This window comes from Platichthys flesus, chromosome 8 (assembly GCF_949316205.1).
Source record: "Platichthys flesus chromosome 8, fPlaFle2.1, whole genome shotgun sequence".
In the NCBI taxonomy this organism is placed as follows: domain Eukaryota; kingdom Metazoa; phylum Chordata; class Actinopteri; order Pleuronectiformes; family Pleuronectidae; genus Platichthys; species Platichthys flesus.
In genome coordinates, this window is record NC_084952.1 from 4,499,337 (window position 1) to 4,510,371 (window position 11,035).

Here is an 11,035-nt window from a genome sequence, read left to right on the forward strand (position 1 = left end):
TATTGGGTATGGGTCATGAAGGAACCCATTACATTTTCTTTAACATTGTGAGATCCTCTACATTTTTACCATTTCCCCAGGGAATAATTCATGGATCTTGAGAAAATAAGGCATATTTAAGAGATTGACTTTGTGTTTTGGTGCAATTTGATTGAATTTAAGGTTACTGTCGGAGTTTGTGCTCTACTCAAGTATCGCTTACCCTAAAAAACTCTTTGGTGGAGCCGGAGTCCAAGGTGCCGTACGCTATCTCGCTCTGTTTGGCCAGGTCCTCTGCACTTTCAATGGGAGACACCATCCGCTCGACTGTCAGGAAAGCAGCCAGGTTGGCCGTGTAGGAGGAGATGATGATCAAAGTGAAGAACCACCACACGCCACCGACAATACGCCCAGACAGAGATCTGTGGTTTGGAGAACAAAAGGACGAGTATTTTAATTGTGTGTGCTTGTTGTTTGTTTTTGTCTCTCTGTGGCAACAACTGTTGTTTTGTCCAACCCACCTCGGGGAGATGTCACAGCCTTGACGCATGAAGGCTCCGAGGGAGAACCACAGGCTGTTGAATATGCCGAACTCGTTGGTCGACTCGTTGGTCTGGATTTGCCCGTCCTCGTACTCCTCGGTGTGCCACTCGTACGGGCTGAAGCGGCTGACGAGGAACAGCACGACACTGACGCCGATGTAGGCGAACACGATGCACATCCAGATCTCGTAGGCGAGCGGATCCAGGAAGGAGAAGACTCCCGGTTTGGATTTTTGAGGCTTCTTGATCATGATGGAGATTCCCAGGGACATGAAGGGCTTGGAGAAGTCGATGACCTCCTCGCGTACCAAAGTGATGGTGAGAGGAGCCACAGCAATGTCTGCTTTCTATCAGACCAACGAAGAAAAAACAAAGAAAACAGAATGAGAACTCCTAATTTAACTTAATACTTCTCACTTGTTACAGGACCTCTAAAACATTCTGAAATGAAACCAGTAACTCACCCCGTACACCAACTCTCCCACCATCCCATTCCAGATTTTAGTCTCTGCATCTCTGGCTCCATATTTCCCATCGCTCACGATTTTCAGCTGATATTTGAAGCCGCAGTGTTTCGCTATCTCGGCGGCCAGATCGACACAGTAGCCCTCGTAGCGGTCGTTGTCCACGAAAAGGTCAGAGTTCTTTTTCAGCATCACATACGGAGCTTCCTGGAGGACGGAGACAAGAGGGGACAACGCTGCTCAGCACGAGAGGTTTGAATCAAACAGGGAGGCTTCACACTGAGCTGTCAAGATGAACACATCAAAGCCTCAAGAGCCTGGTTTGTATTCTGGCTGCCAATCGAAAGGCAAAATTCACGTGAAGTGGCTAATAATGGAATCGGTGTTTACCAAGATGGTGGTGACGATGACTGTTTTGTTTTCCATTCCTGTCGATTCGTTGGCAAACACGTCACTTTTGGTCACAGCCATTCTGTCCACTTCATTCCAGTATCCAATCTGTCAGGCAGACACAAAGAACACAAAACCCTTTGTGAGGACAGCATGTGCAGCTTCGGTCTGGATTCAAAACAATCTGTTATTCAGTGTCACTGCCGCTGATGGAGATGGTCACTCACCTTCACCGGGCCGTTGGTCTTCAGTTCCATTACGTTCACCGAGTAGTTGACTCTCTTGCCATGTTGGTCGAACTGGATGTTTCCTGTGAGGCCTTCCACACGGACCTGAGAGGAACCAAATCCAAATGTTACCACACGGCAACTTCTAACGGACTTTCACAGCGTTTCAGGCAGCTGCATCATGTGTCGTGCATATTTCATCAAAGTGCGTTTGACTTAGACGAGATGCAAGTTGATTCAAAAGATGAGAACCTGCCTAAATGCAGCACAGCTTTATGATACTGTTACTGAGGAGCAGCGCCCTCATTCATGTCCGAGCGATTAGTGAGCGTCCGAGTGGTCTAAGTTGAAAAGAGCTCGGACTGTGTGGTCCAACAACACAACTTAACGTCGGATATTACCCACAATCCCCGGCTTCCACAACAGGAAGAGCTACTGCTGTAACAACTACATCAAACTCTGTTCAAAGTCTTCAAGCATCAGTTTCTGATTGGAATATACAAGGTGCTCATAACCACAGGAGCCAGGAATATGCAAGTCTGCCACTTCAACAAAAATAACTGGTTTTATTCTTTGCAGTCTAGACGTGGATAAAGGTCACTGCTTGTGTGTCCCCCTAGATTTAATTCTTCCCTGTAATGTATAATATCGTCTGTAGAAAAGTAGGGATAAAATGATTGAAGATTTATTTTATTGACAAAAGAGAAATGAAAAACATCTCTTTGATCCCATAGTTGGTCATTTCTTCCTGCCTCTTTGTTCCACACCGAATTCAAAGCAACATAATCGATTTTGGAAGAAATCCTAAATTCATGCTTGTTTGATCAACCGACACATCTGATCCCCGCCCGGTAACTCCCAGTCTCATCGTCATGGTGTGGCTTAAGGGAGCTTCTCCAGCATCTTGTATATCCAGACAACCCGGGTACCAGGTGATTGCATCTATGCCAAACACTGATTATCCCCACCTAAAAAAATAAACAGCTCTGTGTGATTTAATCTACTGACACTTCAATCATCACAGAAATCTCACGGCTGGATACAGACGGTTGCCTCGTGGCCAATTGGAGGAGCTCCTGATCTTTTTCTGTAATTTCAGATAGATGAGTCAGAGCAGCAGTGATACGGAGAAAAGGAAAAGTTGGCTGATTGCACACGTCGCTCACATATTTAGTTTTTTTCTGTGGGTTAATCTCCTCGGGGTAATAATTTCAGATAAAGTGAAAGTTTTCAGAATACCCAGAGGTCGGAACGGAAGGTCAGAGATTCTGTTGATATTTGTTATCAGTCGCTCTCTGGCTTAAAAGTCTTCACTCCGCTTCAATTTGCACTCGCATTTGAAGTTGAAAAAATCTGCGTCTACAACATGAAAAAACCTCAAAGGGTCCGAGAGAAAAGAGTGGACTTTGAGTTTGGCTGTCGGGCTTCATTTCTCAGCAGGAGGAGAAGCCGCTCATCAAAGCTCAGAGGACGGAGAGTCGGCCTTCTGAAGAACAGCTGTCAGTGTAACTGTGTGCACACGCAGCCTGGAATCAAAACCAAAAGAATCATATCTTTAATCAATCTCTGTGAAGTGCTCTCCGCCCTTTGTTTGTGGTATTTCTTAAGGGAGATCTTGTGTTACCACCGCAACGAGTCTTTGCCGACAAAGGGATCTGTGTGTGTGTGTGAGTGTGTGTCTGTGTGTGTGTTACCTGTTTCAGTGCTCGCTCGATCTCCACACCCTGAGCCCAGGGCACAGCAGGGTTGGCCAGGCAGTCGCCATTGTTGGCCCTCCTGGTGAAGTCGATGCGCTGCTTGTGCAGGTAGCGGAAAGCCTCCGTCATCACCTGCACGGCGTCGTAGGTCAACGCAGACGTGTACTAGAACAGAGAGAAGGGACAAGAGCGTGGACATTAGAGGGTCGTAGGAATCCTTCTATATCTTAACACCTGTACATTTTATTTTCAGTTGTTCTGAGAGTGCTAAGTGCTAAATGTTGGTTTTAAATTCGTTATTTGATGCTATAAACAAGGGGAAACATCAGGACCGTCGACTGAGAGACACTCATGATATGTCAAGCATGTGCATAAAAGGGAACTTGATACCATGGCTCCATCCCACAATTGCTACTGTCTCGGGATTCAAAAGATGACAGCATTAATATCTGAGATATTTGGGCTCACATCTGGATAGTGGGACGATGTGGAGATGCGTCGTCCATCTTTATAAACAAGTCTTTGGTTGAGACTTATCCTTTTTCCCCCCAAGGTGTGTTCTCTCTTGTTATGGGTAAACATTTCCCCAACAACTTAATTGTATTTGGGCTTAGGGGCAAATCCGTGGGTTCTCCATGAGCAGGAAATAGAAGCTTTGCTCCAGTTAAGATGAGTTTTTGTGACTCGTCTCGACAGCAGCCATGCATCTAACGACTTGACGCAATCTACACTGGCACACTCGGGCCTGTGCCTCAAATCCAGCCGCAGATCTGAAGCCCAATGTCTCATGGATCCAGTTTTAAGGGGAAAGGATAATTAGCTGAAAAACAACACTTAAGCTAAAACGTCTCACCTCAAATCCACCCTTTGATCAAATGGAGATGACCAACATGAGCCACTCGGATAACAAAGCGTCCGCCTCTGAAGTTCTAAACTCTGTATAACAACCCTTCCTCCTCCTACTCATTATTCCTCCCTGTTATTTAGGCATTTTGTCCTAATTAGACAGAAGATCATACATCTGCTCGAGTTATTCTTCACCCAGACTCAAACCTCTTTAATAAAAAGAAGTGAAACTTGGAGGATTCAGCAGACGGGAGCCGGGAGGATATGTGCGTATTTGTCTCAGAGTCTGTAGAAGAGCTGAGCTTCAAATTTCCAACGATGATTCATTTCATATTGCAAGCATATGAAAAAAAAGTACATCTTTTATAAAACAACTCGCACTTAGGTGAAGGGAAAATGTTCTATAAGTAGGCTTGTGTGGCCAGAATATTTACTGAGAGATGTGTTTAATAATGCACACAGTGGGTCCACGTGAGTGTTAAGTTGGGGCCGATGCAGATGGAGGGAACACAATTTACTCTGACGTAAACACATTAGAGCAACTCAGGCGCATTGATGTGCTTACACGGACGTTTCCTACCAACAATCCCACAAATAAAGACAAGGAAAGAACAACTCTGTGTGTGTGTGTGTGTGTGTGTGTGTGTGTCAAAGCGTTCTAAAGTTGATTTGCTATTACTCACCCTTATTTTATTGTCGGCACCAGGATACTCCTTCTCCTCCAGGGCTTCCCACCTCTGGTCAAACTTGGACACCAGAGGATCGTCGAAGTCCACGATCTGGAAGCCCGACACGTTGGCACCACCGTACTGGATCTTAGACAGATCTCCGTCAACGAATCCCTGAAAACAAGATAAATAAAAACAAGATGATTGGCTTGATGATCACTGCAGAACATTAAATGGAAGTTGAGATATTAAAGCTGTTTTCAGACGTGACATTTTATGTATGAAAGAAGCACAGTGTGTTTGTTGACACATCCACACCAGCATCTGCACCTTGTCCGTAAGATCTATGACTTGATGAGGTATTTGTGTTCTTCCAGGTTATCGTTCCTCATGTGTTAGAAAAGCTATATGTCCAAAATTTTACTGAGTCGGACATTTGCTTTTTGTCATGCAGCCTCTCTGGAATATTTCAGGAAAATGTCCGGACTTCCGTGCATGTTTGAAAGCAGCTTTAGAGAGTGAGAGCACAATCCAGAGTAAGTGATGAAGAAGAGTTTAAACTTACCAGATTGGCTATAATGTAGTGGTAGCCTTTCACGTGTCTGCCGATTGTGATGACCTGTGGTGATGAGACACACAAATATAATGAAGTATGATGAGAAAACAGCTATAGGAATAAATTAGTCTCAAGCAAACAACATAGTTATGGAAAATCGCAAAAAAATATGTAGTCTCAATGAGATTTTATGTTTTTCAATCATCATGCCTTTATGAACGATACGCGGTGGTGGGAGATACAACAACCAGAAATCAGATCTATTACATTCAGACATTAAAACTAGTCGAGCTCAGCCCTAACATGGCCGACAGCCTTGGCCAATTAACGCAGAGTAAAAACCGTGTTGCGTTCACAGTCCCAACCGCTGCTCGACAGATATTTAATCCCACCACCACCTTCCCTTATCAGCAGAGCAACAGACAAAGAGGAAAATAAGAGAACTATCTCAGGTATAAACCGTTACAGCGCCTCACATAGATGACACACCTGAAACTAATCCTGCTGCTTGAGTGGCACCTCCGTTTGTCAGGGCCGCTCCTCCGAGCAGATTTGAATAATAGTGTCTCGTATCTTCTATGTAAATGTCCTCGACACGAGGCGAGAGGAAACTTGGACGGATTCTGTTTTCCCTCGATAAACAGGCGTCGCGTTCGGCTCAACAGACGTCCGCACGCAATCAATGTTTATCCATACGTTTCTCTCACGGGTAAAAGGTGGAGTAAAAATAACCTTTTCATGTGCATCGGCTTCGCCTTTAATTGCAGTTTTGTTTACAGCACAATTAGTGTAATTGTTACAGAGGTTTCCTGCATCTCCTGGACTGCAGGGTCCATGTTTCTCTGTTCCAGTTTCTCCCTCCAGGAGGAATTGAAGGACATTAGGGTTGTTAGTGTTTCCTGAATTCTTCTTGGCTGGTATTGAATTTAAAATAATGGCTGCATTCAAATAACAGTTTTCTAACTAAGTGTTTAAAATCATGCTCTTTATTTTTATTTTGGGTTCTTTTTCTCTTCAGTTATGTAAGCTAATTCTTTAGTTTTGGTTTGAGTGTTGGCTTACCTGAGTTCTGAGATATATAATGTGAGACCATGCCACAGATTATCAGGAAAAATATAAACAGGCTCGGCAAACCCGTAAAGGATGTTTTCATATCAGTAATAATTCATATTCAAATGACTAATTTATCAGTATTTCAGCAGCGTGGGTTAGAAAATGCACAGATTCCCCAGCTCAGCTCTCCAAAGACGAAGATTACAGCATGTATGTGAACTTTTATCTAACCCTAACCCATTATCTTTTCTATTTTATAATCACTTGTATGTGTTGGATCATCAGAAGACTCAAGATGCTGCATCACCATCACAATAATAGTGTTTTTTTAAAAACGTTATTTATTTTATATAAACTTAATTCAAACCGTATGTTGGCGAAATAATTTAAATTCCTTATGAATCAGAAGTAGAGGAACACTGCACCTGATCCATGATGTCTTTGACTTTGTCCTGCTCACAGTCCAGGATCACCCTCCGCTCCTTCTTGTTCTCCAGGTCCTGGAACAGCGAGCGGTACGCCTCGTCCTTCCTCTCGTCTTTCAGGTTCCCCACGTTGATGGCCGTCACCTGCCACTTCTTCTCCGCCGCCGTGTCCAGGACGACCTGCAGCGTGGTCAGGCCTGAGGAGGGATGAGACGACACGTACAGGGAGTCAGGGCAGAGACAGCAACAGAGCGGAACAGAGCGATGACGGAAGCAAAAGGAACTTGAGAGTGAGACAGACAATCCTTTTTTCTGTTTTGACGCATTCTCTCAAGTCAAACTCTGTGGAGGTTTTTACAGAAACTCAGCGACTTATGTAAAGAGCTCATCAAGATGAGTCATGGGAGTTCTGGCATGAACCCGACCGACAAGTGGGCGGAAAGTGAGTCTAACAATTCACTCGACTGCTTCGACAACAAGACAGTTCATATAACTGCTTCGTGGCTGTATGGTGGAATATGGAGCTCAACCTGGTGTGTATTTCTCTCAGGTTTTACATTTTTCTGGGGATTTCAATGGTTTGAACGTCTACAATTGTTTGAGATGTAACCTATCTTTATTTGTTGAGGGAGAATTGTGTGAAGTTGGGTAAAGACAGTTATTCATGAATTTAGCTCATCCAAATTCCTTCTTCCTGTACATTATAATGTCACTTTTTATTAGAATTTGTAACATTCATTCGAAAGAAAGGGTAAAAAGTCAAAACCAAGCTGTAAACATCTGATTAAATTAAAAAATACTGTTCAGAGTTCAAACCTGCGTCCTTTGTACGAACTTAATTATATAGTCATTACCATAAAGGATATAAAAAAGATGGCATGACAGCAACGTGAAGCCAAACCCCTGGTGGCTGGCTGCTTTACAAGTCAATAAGCTGTCTCCTCCATGTTAGTGAATGAAACATGGACCAAACTAAAAAGTCAACGCAAAACATTCCTGTTCTTTCAGGTAGCTCTTATCATACTGATGTATGTCCAGGTGCTCATTCTTCTATTAAGAATGTTTTTAATCAGTTATTTAATGCATCAAATCTGGTTGTTGATTTACTACTAGCACTGACTTGCAACTTGAATTGGTCAAGTGCATGAATTGGAAAAACCTAAATACTGAGGGTCCACAACGTTATCACAACTACACAGACTCTGGCTTCGAATGACATCGAAAGTGCAAAATGACCGGTCCCGTAATTCATTTTTGCACAACGGGAGAAGGTCTAACTTTAGTCGTCTTTGATAAAAAATGTATAAAGTATAAATGTATAAAGTGTTGATCACTCAAAGCTGCAACATCTGAGTGTTTCAAAGAAACACGCAGCGGCTGTCCATCATTGTGAAGTTCTGTCTATTAAAGGCAAAGCGCACAGTCGCCATTTAAATCCATTGATATACTTCTATTCATATCGCCCTCTCCATCAGGCTTTACAGCTGAATCTCTGCTGGTATTGATCCCAGGTCTGTGGAGGGCGGTTAGAGAGCGGTTTGATAAAAGGCTGGAGTGTTTCTTTTTGCCTGACCACAGCGAACTGAATTGCAGATGTAATCAATTTCATGCGACACTGCAGTGCTTTTACGACGTCGGGGAGAGAAAATGGAGGCTTGCAGTTTTATATCTGAATGAACTATACATCATAATTACAGAAAGGTCATTATGGTCCGGTTAAATATGACTGTTTGATCAATGTGTATTAAACGAGATAATTGGAATTGAGGCTGATTTACAGTGAGGATAATGCAAGGACATCAGCGAAATGTTGAGGTGAATGGATTCGGCGTGAGCTGTGATTAAGGTTGAGTTATAATTCTATGATGATTGGTCTCTGTGAGCTGTACATGAAGTAGGGCCACTGTGTCATGCATGTCAGTGTCATGTGGCTCTTTAACTGGTCAGGGTTTCTTAACCCCATTGCAAATTGCTCTTTGAAACCATATGATTTTTCCATCTGCACACGTTGTTGATCACGTTGTTGATTGTTTTTTAGAAAAGCCTCCGATGCAGCGGCCTGGTCCCGTAGCTGGGAGACTTGTTATTACAGATTTATGGCTTTTCCTACGTGTGGGAGGTGTGGAAGTTAAAAGACAAGGCTGAAAAAGGTAAAACCAACAGTTTCTTATGAGAGAAAGTAGTATATTGACGAGAGCCTGATGTCGGTCTGCAAATAACATCGTCCGATATGAGCAAATCAACCACAAAAACGTCATTTTAAAGAAATTGACAATGCAGAGACAATTTTCAGTTTTCATTTTACGTTAAAATCTGCATTTCCTCACTTTAAGATCTTTTATACTTGGCTTAATTCTATTTTGGTATGTATTTTTGGCTTGTGTTTGTTATTCAGGAGGATTAGGCAGAAAGCTAGTGGACAGAATATAATTTTTCTAAATATACATGTCAACCGATCATTAACTTTAAAATCGTTGTCATAATTCCCCCCAAGAAATGACCTTAAAATACACAAATAATATCTTTTCCTGTGTTTTTTGGTGCAGTTTAAAATAAAAGAAAGAGATGAAGAACCCACAGAGGCTCAAACTCGACTCTGCTTCTTCGTGTCAGTGCGGCTGCAGCCTTCATGTGCTTCATTATTCTTTGATAACCAGCTTACTTATATCACCCACACAGAAAATGTTCTTTTTTCCTGTGTGGCTGGCAGCAAGTGTCCATTAAACTTTCATCACTACACATCTGAAAAAGAAAACTACAGTCCTGGTCAACAGTTTATCCAGTGCTCCGAATTAGGGCAGAGCATAACCATAGCAACTAGAGTCTTCTTTCTTCTTCAGGTGAATCTCCCTGATGGATCAGACCATGAGGGAAAATAGCTGCGAGCTAAGTTTAAAATATAGATGAAGATAAGAACATGTTTGTTTTTTCTTGTCTGTGGTAAAGGGAGACACCTTCACTGTTGTTTTAACAATTTAATGCATTACTTGTGTCGTATTACTTATTGAATGTTACAGCGTTTTTTTTTCCTTTAATCTGCTGCAGATTAATCCGGATATTATCCATCCATCTCTACTGAACCCTGAGATAACGTGCTGTAAAAATCTTTGTTGTTGCGGTAAACCCAGACCTCAAGGGGAGACCTTGCTCCTCAGATTTCCTCTGTAGTTTATTATCACCTCTCTTTAGGATGAAGCATATGTTCGGCTCCGGCACAGCACCACTATGTATGTGACGTGATCTCACACTTACCCCTAAATTTGCCCCGGATTTGAAAGGTCAGGGGAGAATAAGGAGACATGAACGAGTTTATGTTATTCACTCATTTGGAACGGCAAAAGGAAATTCATGTGTGATCGTACTGTTTAGTCAGAGGGAGATTATTCCTTCTCTTTCAGTCGCCGCAGATCCAGCGTTTGCCGCGAGAAGCTTAACTTCATTGATCAAAAAACATCTCAATGTTAGCCGATGTATGTGGATGCATGAGAGCATTTGCATAATATAATGCAAAACTATTTAAATGAGGAAAGAAAATGCTTATAAATAATGCAGACGGAGGAAAATGGTCCAATACCTACAAATGCTATCTGATAATATTTCCTAACTCATCCATTATGCTAAAGGTCCAGGATCCTTCCCTCAGGTGCACCTGTCCACCTCCTGCATAATAACAACTGGAGCACCGTTTAAACTAATTGGTACGTGCTGTGGTTTCAGGCTGTTATTTAAATTGTAAAAGGAGCAGAACATTTCTCCATTAGAGAAACAGTTTAAATCTTTAAATGATGATTTCCTGAGGAGTTTTATAAAGAAAAAATTCTCATGGATTGCCAGGAGTGTATTTTGTAAATCTTTTAATTTGTTAAATGTAATAAAGCAGCTTAATGCCTGAATATTATAAATGATTAACAATAATGTGAATGAAACATTCAAATGAGCACATACAGGGTCAATAAAGTAGGAAATAGAATCAATTAAGTCTGACATGCTGATATAATCTTATATCATGTGCTTGAGGTGAGCAAATGGAAACAAGACGTACAAACAAAACCGATGTTTGATGCTATTGGAAAAAATGTTTAGCTTGTTAACACATCCGGTAGCTGCAGAGCATCACATGGCTTCATGTGGAGTTGTGAGCACCTGATGATGAAGTGATATATTATTACTATTATATATCCACCATTT

At 42.2% G+C, this 11,035-nt stretch overlaps 1 protein-coding gene across 6 annotated transcripts in view; it reads right to left on the bottom strand.

The window, feature by feature from the left end:
- The window catches only part of gria2b (glutamate receptor, ionotropic, AMPA 2b), a 40,303-nt gene that overhangs the window by 7,017 nt on the left and 22,251 nt on the right, over nt 1–11,035 (bottom strand). For all 6 annotated transcript variants that reach the window (XR_009921754.1, XM_062394024.1, XM_062394023.1 and 3 more), the window contains exons 4-12: nt 6,848–7,044; nt 5,379–5,432; nt 4,829–4,987; nt 3,297–3,464; nt 1,603–1,707; nt 1,376–1,483; nt 986–1,192; nt 501–868; nt 203–401 (exon numbers count right to left, since the gene is read on the bottom strand). Coding sequence is in view for 5 of the 6 variants with exons in the window: in XM_062394024.1 (XP_062250008.1) it covers nt 203–401; nt 501–868; nt 986–1,192; nt 1,376–1,483; nt 1,603–1,707; nt 3,297–3,464; nt 4,829–4,987; nt 5,379–5,432; nt 6,848–7,044 (1,565 nt within the window). In the remaining variant the exon portion in view is untranslated. The remainder of the gene's footprint in view (nt 1–202; nt 402–500; nt 869–985; nt 1,193–1,375; nt 1,484–1,602; nt 1,708–3,296; nt 3,465–4,828; nt 4,988–5,378; nt 5,433–6,847; nt 7,045–11,035) is intronic.